Source organism: Strigops habroptila, chromosome 10 (assembly GCF_004027225.2).
Source record: "Strigops habroptila isolate Jane chromosome 10, bStrHab1.2.pri, whole genome shotgun sequence".
In the NCBI taxonomy this organism is placed as follows: Eukaryota; Metazoa; Chordata; class Aves; order Psittaciformes; family Psittacidae; genus Strigops; species Strigops habroptila.
The window spans coordinates 35,385,207-35,398,326 of NC_046359.1; the positions used below are offsets into that span (position 1 = coordinate 35,385,207).

The following is a 13,120-nucleotide window of genomic DNA, read 5'->3' on the forward strand; positions in this document are numbered from 1 at the left end:
ACGCTGCTGCCAGGTACGTAAGATGCTCTGCCTTCCCTCAGAGACTGCGGTGTGCTCAGACAGAAAGGATGACATGACAGCTCGACAGCCTCAGTACGTGTGACAGGTTGTACCGATACAAAAGCAGCGAGGAGCATGCAGAAGGTATCACAGCAAACGCAGCCAGGATGGAAGGTGACAGGAGATAATTTCCCACAGCACGGGCTGGTGTCTGTGTGACAGTGCTGCATCCACAGCATCCTGCCGAGGGGTTTGTGCTGTAGAAATCTCTAGAGCCTTCCCCACACCCTGGACATGGGTGTTAGTGATGCCCAGCCTGGTGTGCAGCCACCCAGGCTATCTATGCTTACAGCTCTTCATAAATCATCTCTTCCCCAGGCCTCTGCTCTGTGCTTACCACCAGCCTCATGGCCCTGAACGGAGCCCCAGAGTAACACTGGGTCTCCTTGGCCACTGTATCCCCCTCCCCTTCTCCCCACATCACCCACATCCACACGGACCCACCACTCGCTTTTAGGTACCTTGTGTCCACAGGACAGCAGAGCAAAAGGGAGCCAGAAGCAAAGCAAGGGGAGCCAGACATGATGCAGGATCCTCGTAGAGGGCATCAGAAGAGGGGTCAGTCCTTGTCCACTCCTCTGGTCTCACTGTCCATCCCTGCTGCAATGCTCTGCTCCCTGCTTCCCGCAGCAGCCTGATGCCGACTGCACTGGATGGGATTTCTCCCAGGCCTGGGGGGTGATGTCTGGAGCTCAAGTGCTGGAGGGCAGCCAGGGTTAATGCTCTTAATTCCCAGCCAGGAACCAGTTCAAACACTTTCTTCCCCAGGAGCAGTGCGGGTAAATCATCGGCTTTGTTCTTCAAAAGATAGCTGAGCTCACGGCCTTCAGGCGATGCCCTGCCCTGCCCCAGCCAGTGGAGAGGACCTGGGGCTGAATGACAATGCCATTAAGATAGATGCTCCATAGTCATGAGAAGGAAATGGCCAGAGATCAATCTGGCTCACCCAGTTCTGATTGCAGCAACCCACGGTGCTGTAGCCTAGCGCTGGTTACTGGTGAGTCTGTGCTTCTGCCGCCTTCTCTCCCCTGAAAGCTCTTCTTTTGCCACAGACATTTACACAAGTGAAAGGTGCCAGGCTACCAATGGGCCAAGCTGATGGTGATTGCAGGGATGCCGGGGTGACCTCAGAGCCAGGGTCCTGCGGGGCAGCAGGGACACTTGACATCCCAGCCTTCCCAATGAGAGACTCAAAGCCACTGCAGAGTCCAACGGGTCTCTCTTTTCACCTAGTCCATGGCCCATGGCCACCCTGTCCAGCCAGACACACTCATTTCAGAGTCCTCCCATCATGTTCAGTCAGGGCCTCAGAGACCACATCCCACAGAGATGGACAGCAGTGACCTCTTCATCTCCAGAGCCACTTGCCTACTGAGAAGTCTGACACGAAGTATGGAAATCATTGTCATTGGTGATACCCTGGCCAACAGTTCAGTACAGTTCAAACCCATTATCATTGCATCTCTCCAGGGGATGTATTGGTCAGATGTCATTCTGTAAGGAATGGTCAGGGTTAAAATGCTTCGCCCGGGAAGGGAGGAGCAGGAGCAGCTCATCTCTTCCTGCACTACAGCTCCAGGTGATTGCCTGCAGGCTCTGGTGCAGCACTGCTGCAGCTCACACCCACAGCATCCTCTCTTGCCTGTCATAGAATCACAGAATAGTTAGAGTTGGAAAGGACCATAAGATCATCTAGTTCCAGCCCCCTGCCATGGGCAGGGACACCTCACACTAGTATGTTTCTAGGATTTCTGTTTAAGAAAGCCTTGGCTTAACCTCCGCAGCAGCTCAGGTGGCATGGGCTCTGTTCCACCTGCGGATTCAGCCCAGTGCCAGTCCCTGCCTGGGTACATCAGCTTTGCCAGAAGCAGGCAGGATCACACAGGTAACCGAGAGGAGCTGTCACACTGTGTTATCTTTACAGGAGCTGGGCACTGGGGTACATTCAGAAACATGAGAGATTTTTTTCCCCTCCACTTTAATACCTAAGAATAAATATAAGCAAACACATGGCTACTTGAATAATTGTGGTTTATTGTTGCCTTGAGTTTGTAAGCACACAAAACTTGGAAAATATCCCTAAATTGAAATAACGATAACAGACAACCAGAAAAATAAAGGTCTGATTTCCTGGGGTAATGGTTCGACTTGATGATCTTAAAGGTCTTTTCCAACCTAGTTGATTCTATGATTCTACGATTCTACAAACTGTTACTCGTGTGAGCAAACCTAAGTCCTACTATTCCCATTGACTTCAGGACTCTAAATTGTGCCTGAAACTCTGTTAAGCCCATGGAGCAGGGGCCAAAAAGATGATCCTTTGTGTTCCAGGTAATATTTTATATACATGTGTATGTGCATATGATACATACGTGCATATCTATGTTCCTTTGAGCTCTAGACAATATTTTATGTACATATATGTATGTATGTAGCCAATATGTATATATCCAATATGTATGTAGACAATACATACATATACTCATATACTATATATATGTACATATGTGTGTATGTATACAATATATACATGTAAGTGCTTCTGCTCTCCAGTTCATCATAAACATGACTTGGACAGACAAGGACCAAAACCAGGAGTCTAAGAAAAAAAAGCTGAACCCATGTATTACTTCTCTACCTGCTGATGATCATTCCTCCTTTGCCTGTAGCTGTTTGCAATGCTCCGGGGTAGGGACTGCAATGCACTGGATGCAGGTCCATTAAACTCAGTGAAATCTGGCTAGCATCAAGGGGGGCCTAAGAAGCACTAGGCTCCATAGGTACCCCTCACACAGGTATACATGAAGATGGATGCTCCTCTGAGCCCATCTATATGGACAGTGGCTTTAAGTGCATCCTCTCTGCACGGTAGCAGGGCGCATGCTGCCCCTTGCACACAGGTATCTGGGGGTCCCCTCAGCACCTTTATCACTGCCCCCGTGGCTGCAGCCTGGGGTGTCTTTGGGAATGGCAGTGGGGAGTCAGGGCCTGGGCAGCACCCCCAGCTGGCCCCACACCTCACACCAGCGCCATGCCATCCGTCACGCAGCCACACTTCTCGACGATCATGTTGGGGAACTCGGCCGCCTCGATCTCCGTGCGGTTGCCTCTCTTGACCAGCAGCATCATGGGCAGTGGGGAGCTCTCCACCGCGGCACAGGCGCGCTCCCCATAGCTGAAGCGGCGCAGGGCGCTGGGCGCCTGCAGGCAGCCCCCCGAGCAGCGGTAAGCCTGGTACCCCGCTGGCTCGATGACCCAGTGCTGCGCCCAGGGGAGCTCGCGGAAGTTCACGTAGTGCTTCTGCCGGCAGCAGGTGGATTTCCCCTTCGCTGCCTCCTCCCTGCAGTCCCCAGGGCCCCTGTGTGCCAAGGGAGAGACAAGAACTGATGCTGTAGCTGGGAACGGGGAAAGTGGGAGAAATAATCCCCCGCTGTTAATAAACTGGGCCATGCTGGGGTTTCGTTTGAACATGCAGGCAACAAATATGGGAAGAGAAAGGGTGTGATTCAGCAGCAACTCTCTAACTCTTCCAGTTTACTTGTGAGGGTGAGAGCTGCACACCCTGTGTTGGCACAGTAATTTAGGGGCAATGTTACACCAGAAACAGTACAGATTTAGGTTTCATACATACCCATAGTCTTCCAAGTCGAGGGTGTAAAGCACCAGTTCAGGTTTGCTTAAGGCTTTATCCTTGGGGTCCTGAGAGGTGAAACGCACGGCTTTGGCCATTTCAGAGGCATAGCTGCCTATCCTCTCTCCTTCAATCCAGACCTCCAGGAACATTGGCTCCCGCCTCTTGTTTCGCAGCCAGTAATGCACGGCCTGCGTCACATCAAAGTTCTTCCAGCCAGACTCACGTATAGGAACCAGCCTGCACGACAAGGGCTTGGCATTAGGGAAAAGCCCATCACACAAAGCCTGGGCTCACAGCGCTGTCACTGCAGCAGAATAATTTGCTCCCCATAGATTGTCACATGCCTTGATTACCTGGTAATTTTTGCTGAGCACTCTGGTGAACACAACAGCAATTAACACACACCTCAGAAGGGAGCATGTGGATCTAACAGAGACTGAACGGCCAAATAAACCCCTTTGTGCATGCTCATGTCAAAGTATTAATTCATGCTCATACAGAAATATGGCAGTGCACGGTTATATGCAGCCTCAGGATTAGTGAGGCTGGTGAACACCACTACTCCCACCTGCCCCTGTCCTAGCTGCATTAGGGCCGTAAGTTTCTACCCAGCTAGAAAATCGGTTTGGGGTCTAATTCTGCCTTCAAGGGTTGTAAAACTTCCACAGAGCTCAAGGCTACAGAATCAGATGCTTTTTGCATAGTTTACTTCTTGAAACCAGGTAATAAGATGGCCAATTGAAAGAATATCAGCAGCCAGTGACCCATGTGAGTTAGAGAGAGGGAGGGAAGTGAGCCAGGTGGAGGGTTTTAGAGGGGAAGATCTGGCATCATTAGACACAGAAATAGATCATTTCAATGAATCATCATATATTGCAGTCTCAACCTAATATCTGCTCTTACAAACTCATTCTGGGATTAGAGGTTACAGAGCACAATTCTACAGAGGTAACCCCATCAGACCGACCAGAGGCACAAACACATGACACCCAAACCCAGCCCAGAGGACCCACACCCCGTAGCTGGAGTCCTGCCTGCAGGAGAGGCCCCTTTCTTACCTGGAGTCTATCAGGGAGGTCCTGTTGGTGCCATCGTGCTGCCGCTGCACCCAGTACACGCTGACTCTGGCGCTGGAGACGGGCCTGTGAGCCTGCCTGTCAGGCAGGTTCGCTCTGTCCAGAGGCTTTTTGAAGAGTTTCAGCTCAGCCATTGTCACTTCACTGTTTTGAGGTATTCTGCCCTCCATGTCAAAGATGAGGTTCTGGCGTGTGGTGGTGTCAGAGTAGAGGACTTCTCCTGCCAAGGAACAAAACAGCCAGCCTGTCATTGCCATCCCGGTGGGCAAAGCCCCCACGCTTCATCCACTATTATCATCACAACACACTCCTTCCATGCTCCTGCATCAGCCCTTGTGGCAGAGACAGCCACTAAACACACCTTTTCTAATGCATACTCGAATCAATGTCTTGCAAATGCCCTAAATCTTCTATGTCTGAGCCCCTGGAATCTGGAGGAAAGAAATCTCCTGTATCATTTGACCCCAAATTGAGCAAACCCCAAAAGGTGTCTATCTCTTTGTGCCAGCGCTGGGCATGAAAGCAGGAAACTGCCTCACTTGCAATGAAAAAGTGTTTTCACTTGCTGCCCAGGGTGTTACATGTGTCTTTTGAAAGCGAAACAAGCTCCAAGTGTCCTTGTACAAACACCATGGTGTCTGCACAGCTGATTTCCAACTTGATATTCTTCCCAGACAGCCAGAAACAAAACAAACCAAAAATACAGGGGAGAATGAAACATCCTCAAAGAAATGTGATTCCTATCTGAGGACTTTCTGGACTTTTGACCCAAAATCTGCCAGATCTGCACTTTCTACTTTTTTTTTTAACATCACTTTTCCACCTGCCCAAAATGTTACCTGGGTACCAAGGCTCTTCCCTTCTACCAAGCCCCAGCACCGGCCTGCCCTTTGCAAGGACTGTGGAACCCCCTCTCCAGGCACAAGGTCTTACTCATGTGTGTTAATCTTTAAGATGCTGTTACTTGCCCCTCTTCTACCCAGCTCAGATTTGGAGCCAGACCCAAACCTCATTCTCCCCCATGGGTTTGCCTGTGCCCATCCTGCTGCCTCCCCTGGCAGCACACGGTGCTTCCTGAGTTCCCAACAGTGACAGCAGAAGCGTTACCTGCGTTGCCAGGGATCCCCCTGAGGATGCCAGCCAGGCTCGGCAAAGCTCGGCGCTTCACCCTTTGCCGCTTCAGCATGGAGATGTATTTGTTCTTTACGTGGTCTGGGATAACCAGATCCACCAAGTCTCTCCTATGAAGTGTAGGGACCTCAGAGAGCCCGAGCTGCTTCAGCAACACCTCCTTGAACCCCTCCTGGGTAAACGCTTGGACTGTGATGACCAGGCAGAGCACACAGAGCATCCAGGTGAACCTCACATCCATCCTCCTCTGCCAGTGAAGAGCTGCCTGCCCAGCAGAGATGAAGGGGGAATGTCCCAGGGCTGCTCTCAGCAGAGATGTGGTGGCAGGCTGCCTGAGCGGGTTGCTGGGGTTTTATAGCCAGCCTCGTCCCACTGGCACAACAAATTCCACAAGTGGGGATGAAGCAGAGAACTTGAAAGGATCACTCCCCCATCAATAGCCACATGCCAGTTTAACACCTTCATCCACTGCAAAGTTAATACAAAACGGTTTAGGGGAGCTTCCAGATTCCTTCACGGGGAAGAAGTTTCCATTCTTTTTTAACTCCCTGTAAACTTCTGCCCCTGTGTGATCAGTGTTTCATGTTCAGCCTAGGTGAGGGAGGAAACGCATCTGCAGAGTACATTGCTTTAGGTACCGCACCGTATGATTCTTAAAGGAAGCATCAATCTTTACCACAGGGGACTTGCTACCTAAAATATCCAATATCAATCAGGAGAATAATGCTTTAGCTGGAAGTCCATCTTTATGGCAAGCATTAAAAAATCATTTAAAACCTTTTTTTGGGGGGTGGGTACTGCTTTGATCCCTGAATATTTGCACCAAGCTCATGAATCAGGGCAGTGAATCACAGCAGCTGAATGGTTTATGGCCTTTTACGCTGCTCCTGAATCACAGAAGGTGGAAGATGTACAGGCCTGGCATTTTAGACAAATGTCCCATCACTCTTTATGGATTCCTGTGGGTTTCATAATACTTGTGCTTAAGAGAAGAAGGCTTTATATAAAGGCAGCTCACCTTTCAGTGAACATGAGAAACCACTCTGCTTTTCCACAACATGGATGAGGATATTGGTATTTTGAATGCTATTGAGTCTCTGGAGAGCTGACCTGGAGGCTGCAGGGTGTGTGTGGATGTTTGCCTTGAAGTCAACCTTTAAACTTGAAGCTGACATCCTCTGCTTCCCTGGCCTTTGCTGGCATAAGATGTGGAAGTCTGGTTTTGAAACAAATCCCAGGAGAAGCACACTGAAAAAGAATAAAATGTGGCTGATGACAGTGTGATGGAGCATGGCACTTGGGGTAGACTCTCATCCTCTGCAGCAGTGACATGCCTGAGCATACATACAAATGCCTTCAGCATCAAAGTCTCTGTAAATGATGTAAAATTGGTCCAGTTTCACCCAGGCTGAATGGTGTGCCCTGGGAAAAGCCTGGCTGGAGGAACCTGTACAAAAGCACCCCACTGTGGTTTATCCCTCACTGAAACAAGCACCAGCAGAGGCAGCCTGGTTTGTATACAGAGGAAGGCAACAAAGTGGTCCGAAAGAGCCTAACTGAACACTTGTGTTAGTGATCATTTTGTCTTTGTAACCTTGTAAGAAACTTGTCTCCTTAAACATGATAAAGCCTCCATTAGATGTTAAGTGGGCACCTTATTTAGTTGGATTGCGTTTTAAGAGCAAAATGGAAACAAGACTACAAACTAACAGTTTGTGCACAGCCCAAGGCAGTACATTCTTTAATCTTCCCCTTTGTGAGCATCTTCCTCTGAACAAATCCGTATTTTCTGCTATATTCATTCCCAAAACACAAATAGCAGTGAAAAATATCCACTTCATTGACTGCCTCAACTTCAACTCACGTCAAAAATGCCTGTTCTTGAGAATAAGAGGAAGGAAGGGGTTGTTTTCGATGTCTCTGTGACACTCTCAGCCCCTTAGGAAGGCTCTTCCCTCTGGAAGAAGCACATTCCTGCTTGTCATGGGATGAAACCAATGCAGTCACACCATGAACCGCTTGAGGCCTGGGTCACAAACTGCACCTAAGCAATGTTCAGGTGGCTGACAAAGTTTTCTTTAGATCTGCTCTCTAAGTGTCGGCTAACTCAGTGCCAGCAGTGAATTTGTTATATTTATATAGTGACAGTCACCTGAGTAAACCTGCGGTTTGCAGATTTGTAATGGTCTCTCTGTCATGTCAGAAGACCTGATCCTATAAACCTTTATCCATCCAACTATTCCTCACTCCAGAGAGTGGTCCCACTGCGTTTTGTGAGGGCTCTTCAGAAAACTGTGATAACATGAAATGGAAATGCTCCAGCAGCACTTGGCTTTCCTGGATCCGGACGTGATGGGATTTCTCCTGTGGCTGATGCCTCATCTACTAGGGCTCTTCAATGTCCAGTGTGTATTGGAAGGTGATTTATGGGCTTCACACGTAAAATTATTGACCAAACACGGTTGAAGCTCAGCTAAGAAGAAAACAGAGGATGTGGATTGTAGGCTTTTCACAGGAGAGTGATTATCTGGTCCAATTGGAGGATTTGCCATTCCCCCTTTGTCACACAAACAAGAAAAAGTCAGGAATTTTATAATAGCTCTTTATGTGTAATGTGTATTAGAACCTGTATGGCACATTCAAGACGTCAAACAGAGGATTTACAGAGGCTGCAAGAGATGAAATATGAGCAACTCCCACTTTTAATAGAAGCCAGTACTTAGGGAAGAGAGAATCTCTATGTTTAAGCTTTTAATTTAGTTACAATCGGTTCTCTATGACATTTGCTGGGCATATCTATGCAATGGGTTTTGGTAAATAAATCCAACAGGTTCGAAGAGAAAGTGTGAAAGGCTTAGCCTACTTATGTAGCTCTTACTCTGGGATACAAGAATGTTTCCAATGTATCTGCAGTATGTCAGTGAGGATCTGAATATTTACCTTTTCAAGATTTGAATTTCCATGGACACAATTCTTCTGTATTACAACTGAGCCCATAGTAGCACAGCCTTTGCTTGAGCAGTGTGAAAGGCAGCAGTTTTAGTGTGCTCCAAGAAATGCCCTGATTTGTGCAACAGGTTTATCGTACAAAGATGGGAGCACATCTCTAATGTAGATTTTGGTCTGATTGTCTTTTGAATCTAGGAGTGTGGAAGTAAAAGTAGTAGTGGTTAAGATGCAGGTATAAACTTGCCAAGCTAAGAAAAGAATCAAGTAGATGTTCTGTTTCATATTCTTTTTCAGTCTGAAGCACACTGTTACATAGCTAATACAACACCACAGAACAGGTTAAGCGAAGTGCTGCATTAGAGGTTTCAAAGTGGAAGTAAACTGCAAGTGATGCATGAAGTTAGGTCCTTCTCGTGCTGCCTCACCAATGCACCACAACAGCCACCAGCCAGTGCTTCAAACTTGATATTCCCACCAGTGTTTTAAACCCAGGTTACACACCTTTAGGTGGGATTTCACAGGCATCTTTGGCTTCTTTCTTGACTGATGCAGTCTGTGCTGGTGGTGGAACCCTGTTCCTCTGCAGGGACTGGCCCTGCATCAAGCAAGTCCAGACAGCAAACACAGAACTCATCAAGCCCACTGCTGAAAGCCACCCCACTGCCAGCAAACAGCAGCTCCATTTCACTCAGTCTGGGTTTAAGCCTAATTTCTAAACCATGACCAAGGCAAAAAGCATTTCCACTTCCCGTCTCCCAAGCTGCACAGCACCTTTAGTGCAGGATGAGAGTCATTAAGTGCAGAAGACAGTATTCATCTGGCTCATGGCTTAGCCTGCCCTCGGTGCAAGCATGGCTGGAGGTGTAACACAGTGCAACACTCATCCACCCCAGCAAAGAGGCAACCCTGTACACTGATGTTGCCCTTAGGCATTGAGAAGGGCAGTATATGCCTCACTCCATCCACTCTGTGTGGCTCCAGGGACGATGCAAAACAACTATTGCTAATTCATAGAATCCCAGACTGGTTCGGGTTGGAAGGGACCTTACAGCTCATCCAGTTCCAACCCCCTGCCACAGGCAGGGACACCTTCCACTAGAGCAGGTTGCTCCAAGCCCCTGTGTCCAACCTGGCCTTGAACACTGCCAGGGATGGGGCAGCCACAGCTTCTCTGGGCACCCTGTGCCAGCGCCTCAGCACCCTCACAGGGAAGAATGAAAATGGCATATGCTTGCTGAAAGATGGAAACCATCTTGGCAGGGCAGTGGCTTTCAGTCCTTCTCTACCTCTAGGGAAGCTGCTCTTTCATCAGGGCATGAACAGCTTGCTCAGTGTGCAGAGCCAGAAGAACAGCACCCAGGACTTTGGTGGGGCCAGCACAGCTCATGAGTTCGCATGTGTGCTCCCTATGGCCTCAGCCTGCTCTGCAAGAACCTGGCATGGAAAAGCTTCATAAGACATGGCCTGATAACACAAGACATCCAGCTTTTATCTGGCTCCCAAGGCCAGGCTGCAAACAGCAGAGCCACTCAATGCAGAGCATTGATCTGCACTAAATCCTTTCTGCTGGTCATGATTTGTTCCAGAATTTGGCAGTGTTAATTTCTGTGCCAAAAGGCTTTGTGCCTGAATTGCCTGTCCTTACCTATGCATTTCCATGCACCACCCCAGCCCCAGTGAGCATAAACTCATAGATATGGACTTTACATCTGCATTGTGGACTCTGGCTGATACAACTCTGGGAAACAGAACTTTGTGTCCCATGTCTGAGCTGAACCATGTTTATTCTGTCCTGATAGTGCACAGATCTCATACCAAAGACATTGCAACCACAGCCTCTGTTCCTAATGTTTGCCTGCCAGCTAAGGAGCCAGTTTCAGTAGCAAGTTTTGTGGAGCAAACAATCATCTGCTTGAGCTATACAGAAATTATCCAATTCATTTAATCTAGGCTAGTCACGAGCCTGCTTTTCCTCATCACCAATCTAGGCTAGACTGCATTGGCCATCTCCAATGGAAATGTCTTACAGCCTGTTGGGCTCCTCTCATGAACGCTGGTGATGAAGCCCCAGGCAGCAATGGGGATAATATTCCCTTATGCATATATCCTACAATGCATCCAGTGTAGTAAACCCCCCATTTTATTTGAGAGAGATGTTGTAAACCTGGTTTGATCTTGAGCTCGGCCCATGTAACTCCTGGTGCTGTGTATCTTAGATTGCATCGACTTCAGCACGCCTCCATAGGCAGGCTCCTGCTTTTACTCACGGGCTTGTTTTGGTCAAACAGCCCAGACAAAAGGCTGCTTGTTTGAAGAGGAATGGATAAAATGTCCAATGTCCCACCACGTTCTTGGTCAGCTGATGTCAGCTGGCTTGCTCGCAGGGTTTGTGTTGGCAGCATTTGCAAAGTACCAGTGTTCTGGCAGAAAAGAGATGTTCAAGACATTTTTTTTTAACAGAAAAGCAAACACAACTGTTTAAATACAGCTTTTTCTGTCCCCTCTGCAGTCTCCTCCCCACCGTCCCTGCCTGTGCCTTGTTTGGAGCTGGGGAAGTAGGATTTGTTACCACTCTGGTGGCTACAGAAAAGGCAAAACTGCTGACATTTAGCAAATGCTGCTGAATCAGATAAATAAGCATATGGCCCTAAACTGCTTGTTTTATACCACAGTTCACTTCATTAAGGAATGTCCCCATCACTGAGAAAGAGCTGTATTTTATAGGAGCACCACTTAATTTCCTAATGAGAGCCCATTTATCTGCCTAGTTAGGATGCTGCTGCTTTTCTCCTCTCTTTGTAGCTGCGTGTTTACAGTGTAAAAGTTTATCAGCCTTTTTTTAAGAGCATGTTATTCCTGCCTTAGTGATGGAAGTGAGAGCCCATCTCTGGGCCAGGCAGGGCTGGTGGGGCTGCACAGGCTCTCCCTGCCCTTGGTGGTGCTTTAACCAACATGCTCCAGTGAGTATCACCGTGAGGGCTCAGTGTGTGACCCCTCAGCTGCCACCTCCATGGGTGGACAATCTTAGGTTAACAATTGGACTTGATAATCTTAAAGTTCTTTTCCAACCTAAACATCTCTGTCCCATTCCCCTTACACATTCTGTGCCAAGTTTGTGTAGTGAGTGGCCTTCCAGTGACTGAGAAATGCCCCCATTTTCCTCTCATGCTAATACTTTTGGAATACTATTCATATTGCATCTGTGGCAGTGAGCAGCCGGGCTTCTTATGGATCGTATTTCCTCCAGTTAATTTTAACTCTAATAATTTTTGCTTCACTGAACAGAATTTCCTCTTTTTGCCATGAAAATGAACCAGTTTTGCCCAAGTCACATAGATAGGGAAAGAATAACACTATATTCTAGCAGCTGTAATGTATTTCTATTACCAAGAGAAGCTGAAAAAACCAGAAAGATTATGAACTACGTGTTAATGAAAGTTGAATAATTGGCATTACTAACTTTGCTGGAAGATGTTTTTGTTCTGCAGGCCAAAAATAAAGATGAAAGGCCAAGATGAGTGAGATCTAAAAGGAACCTTGTCTCTTAAGCACTGTGCGCTGTCATGGAAAAGAGTAATCTGTTAGTGTAGTGCAAAAAAGGGCTGTTCCTTGCATGGAAAATTACAAAAACCAGTGCAAGACTGTAGAACACATAACGTGCATAGAGATTACAAGATAGAGCTGATAAGTACTTCAAACTTCTCTAATTTGGTACATCAGATGGAGTGTGGAGTAACTGCCTAAAGGCTTCCGTTAGACCTCACTGAGATATTCAAAATTAACTCGGGCAGTGCCTTAGCAAATACATTGATTGGAAAAAAGCTACCTGCAACAGCAGGAAAACGAGCTGAACTACTTGTATGGTTGTTTTCCATCTGTAACATCTGCTGCTAAAGTTGACTTGGGGGCTATTGCGTGTCAGTGGGTTTTATACCGTGGAACATAGATGTATTCAGTTTCAGAGTAATTACTTGCACGTGGCTGGTTTTCCTTCATGTTAACAGCACATCAGTGCCATGATCGGAAGGATGATGAAGTGGAATTCTGAACGGATGCGGTAACACCACCAGACCTGCCTGCCTGAGCTCTGGGTGAGCTGGGCTGGTGCTGGGGGAGGCTTTGGAGGGGGCAGGAGATTCAAGAGGCACAAAACAATCTTCTTGGATATGGTGATCTGGATCAGATTATAATCCCTCATCCTCATGCTTACTGTTCCCTGTTTTTAAACCGAAAGAACCAGGCTTAACTTGCTGTAAACACTGCATTGAAC

At 47.7% G+C, this 13,120-nt stretch overlaps 1 protein-coding gene across 1 annotated transcript; it reads right to left on the bottom strand.

Moving 5' to 3' along the window:
- Nucleotides 1-3,078: 3,078 nt before the first annotated feature.
- On the bottom strand, nucleotides 3,079-6,142 carry LEFTY1 (left-right determination factor 1). The gene is made up of 4 exons (XM_030499012.1): nucleotides 5,878-6,142; nucleotides 4,753-4,987; nucleotides 3,692-3,931; nucleotides 3,079-3,418 (listed from the first exon to the last, which is right to left on the bottom strand). The coding sequence occupies exons 1-4, from the start codon at nucleotides 6,140-6,142 to the stop codon at nucleotides 3,079-3,081; spliced, it is 1,080 nt and encodes a 359-aa protein (XP_030354872.1).
- Nucleotides 6,143-13,120: the final 6,978 nt, after the last annotated feature.